The sequence below is a fragment of the Carassius gibelio genome, chromosome A19 (assembly GCF_023724105.1).
Source record: "Carassius gibelio isolate Cgi1373 ecotype wild population from Czech Republic chromosome A19, carGib1.2-hapl.c, whole genome shotgun sequence".
NCBI lineage: Eukaryota > Metazoa > Chordata > Actinopteri > Cypriniformes > Cyprinidae > Carassius > Carassius gibelio.
In genome coordinates, this window is record NC_068389.1 from 27068891 (window position 1) to 27084928 (window position 16038).

General features: G+C 35.4%; 1 protein-coding gene across 3 annotated transcripts in view; it reads left to right on the plus strand.

Annotated features, from left to right (window-relative positions):
• Positions 1-16038, plus strand: part of LOC127934840 (histone deacetylase 9-B) — a 38396-nt gene that overhangs the window by 10585 nt on the left and 11773 nt on the right. For all 3 annotated transcript variants that reach the window (XM_052532369.1, XM_052532368.1, XM_052532366.1), the window contains 4 exons: positions 1771-1985; positions 3220-3382; positions 4427-4547; positions 4629-4750. In XM_052532369.1, the coding sequence (XP_052388329.1) occupies positions 1771-1985; positions 3220-3382; positions 4427-4547; positions 4629-4750 (621 nt within the window). The remainder of the gene's footprint in view (positions 1-1770; positions 1986-3219; positions 3383-4426; positions 4548-4628; positions 4751-16038) is intronic.

Here is a 16038-nt window from a genome sequence, read left to right on the forward strand (position 1 = left end):
ATTTTGATAAAAGTTATTATTATGGCATACTGTCTTAATTATAAATAAAATGATGCATGAGTCATAATTTAGACTCACTTTCTCACAATCAATAATACTTTTTCTACTTTCAGCTTTTGAGATTGCTGGGGTCTTTTCTCCACCAGAAACAACTGAGACACTGATACTGCTACTAAAAGAGATCAAATTTATCTCATTGTTTAATTTCATTCTTATATGGCTGTATTTGTGGGCCTCATAAAGAGCCCACGAGGAACGCAGCACATGCACTAATAGTTTTATCAGCGAGGAGTTTGCTTCAGGCAGCAGATTAAGGGCATGTTTATGAGCGAGTTTTTACAGCGCAGCTTTTTTAAGGCACGAGGCCAGATCATTCTCTCTCTAAACACACACACACACACATACTACACACATACACGCCAAACGCCTATCCTTTTCTCACCGTTTCGTTCACATGAGTAAAAATACATTAAGTGCAGTTCAAATGTGACAGTCACATGCTGTCTCGCTTTAGATTGAGCTCAAATAAGAGTTGGGCCTCGAACAGGAGGTTGTTGAAATACCTCCATGTTTATGTTCAAGGCATTCGAAATAGACCCCATAAAAAGACCCTCCCTGTAGATTATGTCAGTAATTGCCCTTGGGTTTATTTAAAGGCCTAAAGAAGGGTTTAATTTGTTGTTTTCATGCAGCCAACATTGCAATCCTTTATTTCTGACACAATTAGTTTGCAGTCTGTATGTGAGCATTAAACCGGTCAAAATGTGAAGCAATCTTCTCACTTTCACATTTTGTTGCATAGAGAAATGTGTCAGAACACAATTCATAATGCAATGCAAATTTGAGTATATTATTGTACGCTTGTCTCAGTTTCAGGTCGACAGCTGTCATGGTGGAGCAACAGAATCAGATCGAAGAGAATCTTGATGAGCAATTTAGTTAAAGTTAGTTAAACTGTTGAAATGTTTACAACTAATTAACAGATGCAAAGTTCAGATCTGTAATTAGAAGCTATTTTAAACTGCGAGTAGCCTGGGAAGCTAATGTTTCTAACTAGTTTGAAAGTATTAATTTACTGTCAAAAAGTACCTACAGTATACTGTTTAAAGGGGCAATATATTTTTACAATTAAATGTACACTACTGTTCAAAAAGTTGGGATTTGTAAAAAGGTTTCTATTTCTTTTTAAACAAATCAGAGCTTTTATTATGCAATGATGCATTAAATTGATTTAAAAGTGCCAGTAAAGACATTTATAATACAGCAAAAGATTTCTTTTTCAATTAAACACTGTTCTTTTGAAGTTTGTTCATCAAAAAAATCCTAAAAAAATAAAATGAATCATGGTTTTCAACATTAATAATAATCAGAAATGTTTCTTGAGCAGCAAATCAGCATATCAGAATGATTTCTGAAGATCATGTGACACTGAAGACTGAAAATTCATCTTTGATAACAGCAATAAATAAAGTTTAACAGATATTCACACAGAAAACAGTTATTTTAAATCACAATAATATTCATCAATATTCCTGATTTTATTGTATGAGTAAAAAAAGGTAATCTCTGAGAAACATCAAATAATCTTACCGATCACAAACTTTCAAAGGGTAGTGTAATTTGTTTTTTACAAAAGCAAAAAATGGCAGGAATCTGTTCTTGATCTGAGAAAAACAAGTTGACTAAAACGAATCAAAAGTGTGACTTGAAAAGCTACAATCTCGTCTCAAATGTGGCTTTATTCTGTTGGGTCTGCTCTTTCTCTCTCAGATTCAGAGGTGTTGTCTGCGTTGGGCAGCACGTCTGGGGTCAGCATGCTGGACAGGGAGCGTGATTCAGACGAATGGGAGAAGCAGTTACAGCGCGAGCTGCTTCTGATCCAGAGACAGCAGCAGATCCAGAAACAGCTGCTCATCTCCGAGTTCCAGAAACAGCATCAGAACCTGCTGAGACAACATCAGGCCCAGCTCGAGGAGCACGTCAAGGTACAGGCCTTCATTCACCTTGACCTCGCGGAAGAACATGACTGCAAATACAGCACAGTCTGCAAATACACATTCAGCATGCGATTATTATCATACTGTTTAGAAACTATTACATCAGCTGGGACACTACTGAGCAAAATCACCAACCCCGACTGTCAAAATGATTACAAATTATTACAAAGAAATGGCAAGTGAACCTCGGAATTAAATGTTAAACTGTGAAGCGGTCATCACAAATGAAGTAAATCACAAAATATCAAAGTAATGGTCATCTGCGCTTGAATGCTGCAGTATTTCGCTCTAGTGTTTTAAATCATTTTCAGTGAATTTTAAAGGAATAGTTCACCCAAAATTGGGTGATTCCCTCTTACATCATTTGCTCACCGATGGAGCCTCTGCAGTGAATGGGTGCCGTCAAAAAGAGAGTCTAAACAGCTGATGAAAACATCAACAAGTAATCACACCACTCCAGTCCATCAGTTAAAGCCAAAAGCTGTGCATTTTAGAAATAAATCCATCATTATGCTTTAACTTTGCTTTTGGCTAAGTCCACAATCCATAATAACGCTTCCTCCAGTAAAAAAGTTCATCTCCTGTTCTCTCTCATCAAAATCCACCCACATATTTATTTAGTTATCTGTTTTGGCTTGTAAGCAGTGCTTGATCTGAGCAGATTTCACCAGAGGAAGCGTTGTTTTAAATTACGGACTCATATTTTAGCCAAAAGCAAAGTTTTTTATAGTTAAAACATCTTAATGATGGATTTGTTTCTTACAAATGCACAGCTTTTGGCTTTAACTGATGGACTGGAGTGGAGTGGATTTCTTGTGGATTATTGTGATGTTTTTATCAGCTGTTTGGACTCTCATTCTGACGGCACCCATTCACTGCAGACCATCCACTGATGAGACAGTGATGCAATGCTACATTTCTCCAAATCTGATGAAGAAACAAACTAATCTTGGATGGTTTAAGGGGGAGCAGCAGACTTTCATTTCTGAGTGAACTATTAATTTAATCTTTGAAATCTATTTTTGCGCAAGCCTATTTAAAATAAATGCCTGTTGCATGACATTTATAGATAAAGTGTGCTTTAAATGCCCAAACCCTTCTTGGTGCCACTGTATATCACCATTCTATCAGTCAGAGGCCACTTTGATCTCCAAATATCAACACCAGTCAGGGTTTTTCCCTCTAAACCGTATGTTTTCTGTTGATCTTCTCTCTGTTTCAGCTCCAGCAGGCTCTGTTAACTCTCCGACAGCAGCAGGAGGTGTTCGCTGAGGAGCGTCGGCTGGTGGCTGAGGAGGAGAGAGAGGATGATGAGAAGGAGCTTCACAGGAGGGACACACAGAAACACCAGCAGAACCACAGGAGGAAGGAGAGATCTAAAGAGAGTGAGAATACAACTGCTTCCTGTCATCAGGCCTGGTCATGTGACATCTCGATAATTCCCCAAACTTCTCCTATAGTGTTTTTCTTCATGATATACTTGGGAATCATTATATACATGTATAAAATATAATGGCAGTATTTTTGTTTTTGCTTGTATTTTTATATCCGGAAACGTTTCGTGTCTGACTTAATCCTGCAGATTGCTTCATGCTCCACTAGGTGACGCTGTTTCTGCACACGGCTCTAATTTCCCAGCTGCACGTGTAACTTATCAAAATCAAAATGCATTGACTTCACTATATCAAAAAATATTTGTGCTTTTAAGTTGTATTTACTTTTCAGACAGTTCACATTTTATTTAATTTGTGAAGTGTACTTAGAACAGAAAATTAGATTATTTTAATTACTTAAAATTATTATTATTATTATTATTATTATTATGATTTAAAACAAAATAAACAATTAAATACGCAAGAACAAATAATAAAATGTATGAAATATTTAATATTTAAATATAAAATTATATTTAAGAATTTAAGATAATGATTATGGATCATATTAAAATATACAATTATATAAAAATAAGCTTGAGATAATGTCATAGAGACATTTGTTTTGTTATTTTAATTTATTTAAAACAAATATTTTTTTTTATTATGAAATATGAATGAATATAAAAATATGTGAAATATTAAATTTATACTTAATATTTAAATATAAAACTATAATTAACTATTATATTTAAATAGTAATTATAATTGATATAATATATAAATTAAAATACTAAATTGTCATGAAGATAGATTACAGAATTTTACATTTTAATTTAATATACAGATTGTAAGGAAATTAGGGTTTAAAAAAGAAAAAAAAAATAACAAATAGATTGAAAATATATAAAATTAATATTTAAATAAATATTTAATAAAATAACATTTAAGCACAGTTCCATTCTATTAACTGTTCATTTCCATTATATAATAACTCTGTAAAAGAATCACATAGAGGCTTAAACTGATCCTTTGTTTCTGACTTGTGTTCTGCAGGTGCGATGGCGAGCACTGAAGTCCGTCAGAAGCTTCATGACTTTCTGATGAGTAAATCAGCTAAAGACCCATCGGTGTCCAGCGCTGGTTACCCTCTCAACCGCTCCAAACTGTGGTACAGGTACAACAGCCTCCTGCAGATTTGAGCCTTTAGACTTCTTTTCCATGTGTAAGGTTGTGTTGATGATGTCATCTCTCACAGCTCCGCCCACCCAGGATCTGCAGAGCAGAGCTCGCCTCCTCTAGGAGAGACTCCGCCCACCTTCAAATACCCTCTGACCTCCGGCCTGGACTACAGAGAGGACTTCCCTCTCAGGAAGACTGGTAGGTCAGAGTTCAGAGGTCACGCCGTCCTATGATCCTTACAAAACCACTCTTATCTGAGACATGTTTGGAAGTCTTCAGGTTTGGGTCTTTGCGAAAGGCAGTGGGATGATGGGAAAGGTGTGTGGTTCTTCATTCTGAATGTATATAGAGGTCTTACAATGTGTTTTGCATTTTATAGCTTATTGTTCAATTTGATTAGTCCAGATTGAATTGCTCTGTTTCAAAAGCTAGTGATCTGCCTTGCTGTTTATTGCTGTTTTGTTTTCTAAAAATAAATAAATAAAGATTTTTTTTTTTTATAATTTTATAAATTTTAATATTTGCCAGTAAGGTCAGAAAAATAAACTTAATTTAAGAGATTTTTCTAACCCCATTTGCAGATTTTTTACAGAAAGAAAATACTTATATCTAAATATCTAATACTAAAATACTAAATAAGATAAAATATTTTGGATAAGTTTTTTTAAGTGTTCAAAATTAAGTTTGTGTTTTTTGTTGTTGTTTTTTTTTTTTTTTTAGAAAGAAAAAATATCTACCAATAGAGTAAGAAAAATAAATGTAATTTAAAATAAAAACAATATATATTTTTAACCTAATGGCATGTTTTTTTTTTTTGTTGTTTGTTTTTTTGCTTTAAGCATAAACTCATTTCATTTTAATGCATTTTTCTGAACATAGGATTTAATGCTAATGTATTTTAATAAATAATACATACTTTTGTTGATATTTATGCTAGATAAATAATAATAATAATAATAATAATAATAATAATAATAATAATAATAATAATAATAATAATAATAATAATAATAATAAGACTAAATAAGAAAATACATTTTAGGACATTCATTTTTGTCTCTTTTCCCAATACAAATATCTAAACATTTTTAAACTAGGATACATTTACTTGAATAAATGCAATATATATTAATAAAATAGAAATACAGACTATTAAGTATTTTTTTCTGAAATTATATTAAGTGTTATTAATACATTTTATATTAATATCAAAATGTGAGTTTAGGCTTAATAAAACCAGAACAAATGTATGCTAGTGGGGCCAGAAAAAACTACTTAATTCAGAAGGAAGACAAGATGATTTTTCTGACCACAATGGCAGATATTAATTATGACAACAAACTGTTAGAAGAAAGGGATCATTGTGGTTCTATATAGAACCATAGGGTTCTTTACTCAACTCCAAAGAACCTTTTATGCTAAAAAGGTTCTATAATGGCAAAAAAAGGTTCATATCTTGAATTTTGTGATCATTCACATGCATTCATAAATGCATTTGAATACACCAAATAATGCAGTGAAAGAACGCACTCAAAATACACACGTGCACTAGTATGACTTCATCATGTAACTTTACATCAGCCTAGATGTGTGCACTTTTTAGGCAAGGTTTGTTTAGTTTTTGAATATACTTGATACTGTTAAAAGGCACATCATTAAAACAAAAATACGAGTTCACATTTCACACCTAAACAAGCTTGGAAAACGTAATTATAACTAACTACTAAATTAGTTAAAATGCCATATACAGCTATGATTTGCGAACCCCAAACTGACTCAAATGATTCGCGAAACCGCTACGATCTCCCGAACTGATTCAAATGATTCGCGATCCCCAAATTGACTCAAATGATTCGCGATCCCGCTACAAACTCCCGAACTGACTCAAGTGATTCGCGATCCTCAAACTGACTCAAATGATTCGCGATCCCGCTACGAACTCCCGAATTGATTCAAATGATTCGCGATCCCCAAATTGACTCAAATGATTCGCGATCCCGCTCCAACTCCCAAACTGGAGTCAGATGACTGAAATAATTCGCGATCCCGCCACGAACTCCCGAACTGCTTCAAATGATTTGCGATCCCCAAACTGACTCAAATGATTCGCGATCCCGCTACGAACTCCCGAACTGACTCAAATGATTCGCGATCCCGCTACGAACTCCCGAACTGATTCAAATGATTCGCGATCCCCGAATTGACTCAAATGATTCGCGATCCCCAAATTGACTCAAACGATTCGCGATCCCGCTACGAACTCCCGAACTGATTCAAATGATTCGCGATCCCCAAATTGACTCAAATGATTCTCGATCCCGCTACGAACTCCCGAACTGATTCAAATGATTCGCGATTCCCAAATTGACTCAAATGATTCGCGATCCCGCTACGAACTCCCGAACTGACTCAAAAGATTTGCGATCCCAATACACATAATGCTATAAAAGTGTGCACATCCAGAGAAATAAACAGCAGATGTTCATGTTAACAACTTCTTTAACTTGAGCAAACGCTGCTAATACACATTCACTAATACACCCCCATCCATTGACTCCGCTCCCACATCAAAACATTGCCACAAAGAGAGACGTGAAGAAAAGTGAAGCACAAAGGAAAAATGGTATCGCAAGCTCGGACTGACACACAAAATAAAAGCAGCGTTGCAAATAAATTAATAGATATGACCATGGAATTAATAGATATGACCAGCGTGCTTTCACGCTGTTTCATTTGTTTTGCAATTCTTAATTTTGTTTGCAAAAAGCAAATGTATTTTCCTCAATACTTTAAATAAAATGTTTTAAATTTGTTTTTGTTTTTATTGTTTTTGTATATTTTAAACAAGGTAAATCTTTCTGATTTATTAAAATAAAAAGTCACATACATGGATTTTTCTGGGCTAATCCCCGGATCTCCACTCACCCTAGAACCACCCCTAGCTGGTTTAAACTCACTTTTTTCAAATTTTGATACCCTTTTCTCTTCTTTTTCAGAAAAAAAATAACTTAAAAAAATAAAAAATCTTAAGTAATTTTTCCTTCTCAAGTAACTTTATCATAATTTTAGAATGTCTAGGCTTGTGTAATGAATAACAAGACAAACGTTTTATATAAGAAAATCATTTTTGTAGTGCAAACATTGGGTGAATTGGCCATTTTTTTTTATTTTAAACTATTGTTCATTCATAATTCTCAGTATTTAATAAAACGTATTTTTCAAACATGTAAATATATTTTAATATATTTGTGTCCCTGGAGCACAAAAGCAGTCTTAAGTCTCTGGGGTATATTTGATAGGATAAAATACATTGTATAGGCCAAAAATAATAGGATATTAAGTAAAGATCATGTTCCATTAATATATTTTGTACATTTCTTACTGTAAATATATATATTTGTACAACTTCAAAGGCAAATTTTCTCAGTATTAAGATTTTTTTTTTAAACACTCAAAGTCCAGATTTTCAAATAGTTGTATCTCGGCCAAATATCATCCGATCCTAACAAACCATACATCAGTGGAAAGCTTTCAGATGATGTACAATATAAATCTCAATTTTGAAAAATTAACACTTAAAACTTTTGTTTCGTTATCCAGGTTCACATATTATATCAGGTTCACAGCAGTCTGCTTACCATTCTGCTTTGAATACTGCACGTAAGAGCTACTATTCAAGCATCATTGGTAACGCTGCAACAAATTCTAAATCACTGTTTAAGACTGTTGACAATCTTCTCAAACCCACTAAGGCATTCCTCTGTTGAACAGTGTAATAAGTTTCTTCATTATTTCACTGGTAAGGTTGAGGGTATATATAGCAATTTAAATACCATCACTCCTCTTGAGCTAGTTAATATCCAGCCTTCAAACTTCCCAACTACTACCTTTTCAAACTTTGAAATGGAGTTAGATGATTTTATTATAAGTACAGTGAAGTCCATGAACTCTACAACCAGTATTTTAGATCCGGTTCCCTGCTCGGTCATCATGAACTGCCTTGCATCAATCTGTCCTTTTATGACTTCCATTGTGAACTTGTCATTGACTTCTGGAATTGTTCCTCCAGAACTAAAAATAGCTGCCATTACACCAGTCCCTAAGAAGACTGGTTGTGATGTATCTGATTTATCCAATTACAGGCCGATTTCTAACCTCCCATTCTTGACTAAATTTTGGTCTTGTTAGACCTCAGTGCTGCTTTTGACACTATATGTCACTCTCTTCTGCTTGACAGGCTGGAAAATTGGTTGGATCTTTCTGGAGCTGTCCTCAATTGGCTTCGGTCTTATTTAACAAATCGTGCCCAGTTTGTTGGCTTAGGTAACTACAAATCAGATACCGTGGCTGTTCGACAGGGAGTTCCTCAGGGTTCAGTATTGGGTCCAATACTATTTAATATTTATATGCTTCCACTTTGGCAGATCATTAGGAAACATGGTCTTGGGTATCACTGCTATGCGGATGATACGCAGATTTACATCACCACTAGTCCTGATGTCCATTGCTCATTAATAGCTTGGCGTGGTTGTTTACCAGAGATCAGTATCTGGATGCACAACAACTTCCTGAAGCTGAATGGCTCCAAAACTGAACTGATGCAGATTGGTAAAGTGGCAGCTACTCGTAAGGCCGAGCAGATCAGTTTGATTGTTGATTCCTGTACGGTAATCCCCACTTCACAGGTGCGAAATCTTGGTGTCATTTTTGATCCACAATTATCATTTGAAGCACACATAAAACACATCTCTGAAACTGCATTTTTCCACCTGAGAAACATAGCTCGACTTAGACCTTTTCTATCTTTTGCAGACACAGAAAGGCTTATACATGCCTTCATAACAACTAGGTTAGATTATTGTAATGCCGTGTTCTCTGGCCTTCCAGCTAAATCGTTGAGCAAGCTTCAGTATATACAAAATTCTGCCGCTCGTGTACTGACTTGTACTTCTCCTCGTGAACACATTACACCGGTTCTTTCACAATTACACTGGCTTCCTGTAAATGCGAGAATTGATTTTAAAATTCTTATCTTAACATACAAGGCACTTCATGGGACTGCACCTGAGTATCTTTGTGAACTCATCCGTCCTTATATTCCATCACGCTCTCTTCGCTCTACTAACTCTCTTTCACTAAAGACCATGGGGGAAAGAGCCTTTTCATGTAAAGCCCCTATGGAATGTACTTCCTCTGGACGTCAGAAATGCACCAACGCTGGGTGATTTTAAAAAGTTGATTAAGACACATTTATTCAAGACTGTCTTTCTTTAATGAATTGTTGTATTGCTTTTGGTGTTTTGTTTTATTTTATTTATTACTTTATTACTGTAGCGTTTTGGGTTTAAGAAAAGCGCATTACAAATAACATGTATTATATCAAATCAAATTGATGATTCTTTTTGGGTAATTTCAGTTTGTTTGACAGAAGGCAGCATAATTGTGATGCTGTCTACATAGGGTGCTCACTAGGTTTTGGAACAGAGCCCAGTGACCTGCATTCATGGCGATACGAGCAGATGTGTGTTCCTGCTGCTTGTGCAGAATATAACAGCATTAGTCGAGTGTCACGGGCGCCCGGCGGAGGTGACACTGCCTAAATGTTTGCAGATGAATCTGGGCGATATTTAATCGCCGGGTCAGGAGTCAACTGAGCGCAGTGGCCTGTGGGCACAGCTCAGTGGGACCGGTGAGTGACCCTGTTTAGCTCTCGGGTCAGCAGGGTGAGAATGACCACGCTTGTGCCCACTGAATGCCCCGGGGCGGCCGGTGCAGAGGTTTGCAAACAATTATCCAGCGGAGGGCTTGTAGAGACGGACTGGGTCCAGCTCTCTGCCCCCTATTCAGAGCGCAGAGGTTAACAGGAAGTAGGTGGCTTTGGGTCGTTTGGGGACGAATCACCTCATTGTGAGCATTTGACCTTTGACCCCGTGTCTTTAGGATTGTTTTGCATGTTTTAATTGTCTGCAAGATTGAAATGTCTAAGAGTTTAGTGACAGTAATGTTTAATAGTTTGGAGTTGTTGAACATTATGCTCATCTAAGATGCAGTTGTTTAATCAAAACTACAGTTTAAGTGATTTTTTTTATTATAATACATAACTTACACTACCATTCAAAAGTTTGGGGCTGGTAAGAACTGTAATGTTTTTGAAAGAAGTCTCTTCTGCTCAACAACGATGCATTTGTTTTAACAAAATACAGTTAAAACAATTGTGAGATATGCACTCGGATATAAAGTCATATTTCTGAGTTAATATCTTGCAATGCTGACATTTACTCTGAATTGTGCAAATACCTTTTTTTTTTTTTTTTTTTTTTTATTTCTATTGTGATATACTGTATGTTCAATTTAATTTAATGACTCAAAGCTGTATTTTCAGCATCATTCCTCTAATCTTCAGAGTCACATGATCTTCAGAAATCATGAAAATATGATGATTTGCTGCTCAAGAAACATTTCTGATTATTATCAATGTTGTGCTGCCTGTTTTTTTTTTTTTTTTTTTGGAAACTGTGATACATTTGACTTTTCAGGATTCTATGATGAGTAGAATGTTCAGAAGAAAAGCATTTACTTGAGATAGAATTTTTTGTAACATTTTAGAATGTCTTCACTGCACTGTCACTTTTGATCAATTGAATGCATCCTTGTTGAATAAAAGCTTCAATTTCTTTCAAAAAAGAAAAGTATCTTTCCGTCCTCAAACATTAGTGTGCATAGTGATAGTAAAAGTGCAAACACTGCAACAAAAAGTACATCTGAAAGCTGCATGTTTTTCTAGGAACTCTTGTTTGAGTCAACATGATCAGATGTATTTCGGCGTCTGGTTGCGAGGCTGATTTCGAGATGAGTTTGCAGAGGAAGGTGATACGCCTGACTCCATGATAAGACTGAAACCCCTTTCAAAGGAAATCCAGAAATAGACCTGGTTTTCATCCAGGCACTGTTTTCACGGAATTTCTCAGTGGGCCGGAATACCGCAAACCTCCGGAGAGATTTTTCCTGAGCACAGGGGTCTGCGTGTGCCTCGTACCGCATCAGAGATCAGCACGAATCCCTGGGATGTATTTTCATCCCCTCTCAATAACTCAGGTAACAGCTTTTAAAAAGAGGCCCGTCCGGTAAATTGGGGGCTGTGGGGATACAAAAACAACAGGAACGACGCAAAGACAGAGAAAAAATGAGAAGAAAAACAACCAGCTTTTGTCAATGGAATAATTTGTCAACGCTGACAAGACGGTCTGCAGGGCCACTTCCTGCGGCTCCGGTTTCAGACCGTAGATCAGAACGAACAAGAATAGAGCAGAGACAGCCAATTAAAACACAAAACACCTCTCTATGCCTGAAGGGAATGACTTTTAGGCTTTTTTATGATGTTTCAAGATGTTTAAGCACTGCTTACAAAACGTAAAAAAGAAAAAAAAAGTTTTTTTCATGTATAAACTGAAATATCTGAATTCTGGGTTGCCAGGTCTGCTTAACAAAACCAGCTTAACTGCTACTCAAAACTAGACCAATCCCGTTTTGGGAGAAATATGTGCTCAAAATAGCATTCCTGGTGGCAGGACGCTTGTTTTCGTCCTGTAAAGAACAAAAAAAAAAAAAAAAAAAAACAACCCGCAGCAACAGTATAAAAGCAGAACAATTTTGCGGGAAAATCAGTGACTTGGCAACACTGCTCTGAAGCCGCATTCCCAGTAGATTCCTGCTGAGAATGGGGATGGGGGGGATGGAGGGCTGGTGATCATGAAGGTACTGTTTGTTCTTTGCCCCGGTCAAGACCTTCACGGCAGAATGATTGACAGGTGTGAAGGGGGGCGGGACTCTGAGTGCTGTTGATATGCAGGTGACAGGTCTGTTTGTGTAAGGAAAGAGAACAGCAGGAGAGACACTTGAATACCGATATATATATATATATATATATATATATATATATATATATATATATATATATATATATATATATATATATATATATATATATATATATATATATATATATATATATTATATATATATATATATATATATATATATATATATATATATATATATATTTTAAAATGTACAAAAAAAAGCCAATATATCACAAATATAAATGCAAAAAAAAAATTTGATATATTATTTAAGTGTGAATATATTTAATTTTTTAAACAAATACATTTTCACCCAAAGCATTCACCCAAAATGTATTTTTAAGTTTGTAATATATTTTAATATAATTTTTTAGTGCCATATTGGAAAGATGTAACTGAGCCTAAACTACCCAGGAATGTGCTAAAAAATAAAAATAAAAATAAAAACCTACTCATAACAGCAACATAGCAACACTCTGGCAACCATTAAACATCAAGAAAGTAAGTTAAACACTAAAACTTTCATGAAACATTAAATAAATTCATTTTTTACTACAGTTAAACTTTTAACTTTGGTATTAGACACTTCTGTCTTCTAAAATAATTAATAAATTAAAAACTGGGTCTGATGCAGATCCTGTATTGATCTGATTTCACTGCAGTGTCAGTGGTATTTTGGTGGTATTGTTGTGTGGATTTGACCCTCTCTTATAAGCTGTTGTGGTTTAGTGGTTAATAATCTGTGCTGGTGACCCCAGTCCTGCAGTCTGAGTTTCCTCCGATGAGAAGCATGTGGTGATGTCGGGGTTGTGTACATATGGACCCGGTCAGCAGCAGCAGGTGCACGTGAGATCTCTCGGGACGGATCCCGTGCACCTCCGTCCCACAGGTGTTGGTTTAAAGAAGTTTGCTGAAATTGCCCTTTAATGACGTTACCCAACGTAAACATGCCGACCGCTCTGCGTATTTTCCCTACGCATTAAAAACGTGTAAATCCTTCCAGCTAATTGCTGGGCAAATATTTTTTCGGTATTTTTCTAATAGCTCTTATTCATCATGTGTGTCAGAGAGACGAAATAACAGTATTTCACCATCGCTATAATCTCGTAAGCATCCTTTTCATAACAATCGTCCTTTTTTTGTCGGCCGTGTTCAATATTATTATTTTACTATGTTCTTTTTATTACTTCTTTCTGGCCAAAAAATTGCATGTTGGGTTTTTCCCAAACGAGTTTGAAGGGTGAAGGGACTGAAGGGTTACAGGGGTGGTGAAAACTTTGGAAACATAAAACTTCCCTTTCCTTGAACTATATGCATGATTGTGAAGTCACATTCAGAAGGATTCATATTCAAGCTTTTGTTTTATTATAAATGCATTCATATTTAATTTCAGTTTTATTTTAATATTTTGTTATACATTTTATTTTAAAGTTATCTTTTAGGGTAGGATTTTATTTTTAAATTATTCATAAACTTTATTTTGTCAACATGTACCCATTTTTTAGGGGTAGTGTGCAGTAATTGTATTTTATTATAATTACAATTATATTTTTTATTAATTTTAATTTTACTTTTCAATTTTATTTTATAATTGTGTTATACACAATTTTATTTTTAGTTTTATTTTAAAACTATCTTTAAGAGCTAGAATTTTATTTTATTTTAGAAATTATGAAAAAATTGTTATCTTTTAGGGATAGAATCAGGCCCGGCGCCATGAGGGGGCAAAAGGGGTCAATGCCCCCTCAGATCTGACTTGTGCCCCCTCTGTTTCATTTTTGTATTCGTGGTTAAAAATAAATGGTAAACCTTTTGAGTTAAATAATAATTTAACCTTATCCCCATGGGATTTAGAATGTTCAGTGTGACTCGTGACATTACTGCCAGATTCAAATATCTTTCGCGTTTGTTGGCGCTGAGCCGATACGGACGAGCTCAACGCTGTCATATATCACAACTATGTAGTGTTTTCAACCTCTTAATGTTTATTTTAGATTTCAGACATTTAAATAAACATAAGCACTGGTAAAATAACAGCCTACATTTGGAGTTTGTAAAATACACACTGATGTCTGTGGAAGCAAGTGCTAGTGTCGCGTTGGTTGGCGCTGAGCCAGAGACGGACGAGCTCAGCGCTGTCATATCACAACTATGCAGTGTTTTCAACCTCATAATGTTTATTTTAGATTTCATACATTTAAATAGGCTACACGTAAGCACTGGTAAAACAATAGGCTACATTTGGAGTCTGTGAAAGCAGCAAAAACAATCTATTCAAATGTAATTTGCCGACGTGTGTTTTTAAAATCAGATAAACACAGTGGAAGTAGGCTATCTATAAAGTTTACTCTATTGTTATAAAGATTTTAAAACGACCAAACACACTCACTTACACATATTTGAGAATAGGCATATAGGATAGTTGATGACATGGTAAGTAAGTTTGTGAATATTTCGAATAAAAAAGGAAAAACGAAATGAAGGATAGCCTACATCTGTTATACAGTTATTGTGGCTGCTGTGTTTCACGTGACAAATATGACGCGTTGCCATGGAAACATTAAGGTGGAACGTTCTAAAATAACTGTCGCCTTGAAAAATCTTACTTTCGGGAGTCAGTTAGAATATTTTAAACTTTAGTGTGAAAGGGTTAATTATTCATAATAAATGACTCTGGCTTGGCTGTGTGATTTCCTGATGTGGGTATTAAAGGTGCTGTAGGGAACTTTTGTAAATTTTTTACATATTTATTAAACCTGTCATTATGTCCTGACAGTAGAATATGAGACAGATAATCTGAAAAAAAAATCAAGCTCCTCTGGTTCCTCCCAGTGGTCCTATTGCCATTTGCAGAAACTCCATCGCTCCCGGTAAAAAATAACCAATCAGAGCTGCGGTCCGTAACTTTGTGTTCAAAATGTAGAAAAATGTATATAATAAGCGAGTACACCATGAATCCATTTTCCAAACCGTGTTTTTAGCTTGTCCTGAATCACTAGGGTGCACCTATAATAAGTGTTTATATTCGGACTATTTTAGATTGCTTCGGGGGTACCGCGGCGGAGTAACCCAGCACCTTTGTGATTCTTCATAGACATAAACAGAGAGAAGTAGTTCCGGCTACAATGTTCCTCCGCAAGACGCAAGCAGTTCTGTTTATTAACCGCTAGAGCGTCAAAAGTTCCCTACCGCAGCTTTAAATCACATGGAAAATACAGTTGTTTAAATTTAAAGCAAGGGGCGTGGTTTTATCCAACCCCGCGCCATTCGGTGTCCATCGAGCAAATATCTGAACATGTGATATTATCAGCAATTCAGTTTCAGCTAAAATGTGAATTATCATTAATATCATTAAAAATGGACATAAGAAAGTATATGCAGTGTATTTCAGACCACAAAAAGAACACTGAAAGTGTGATTGAGAGTACAGCTGATGAACATGACAGCCATCAAAGCATTTTGATGGTTTAATAAAGTTAAGCCCCCTTAACAATTTCACATGCCCCCTCAGTCATTTCATCCTGCAGCCGGGCCTGGATAGAATATAGTCATCTTATTTTATTTGTATTATAAATACATTTTAATTTAATTGCAAATTTTAAACATTTTTATTTTTTACATTATTAT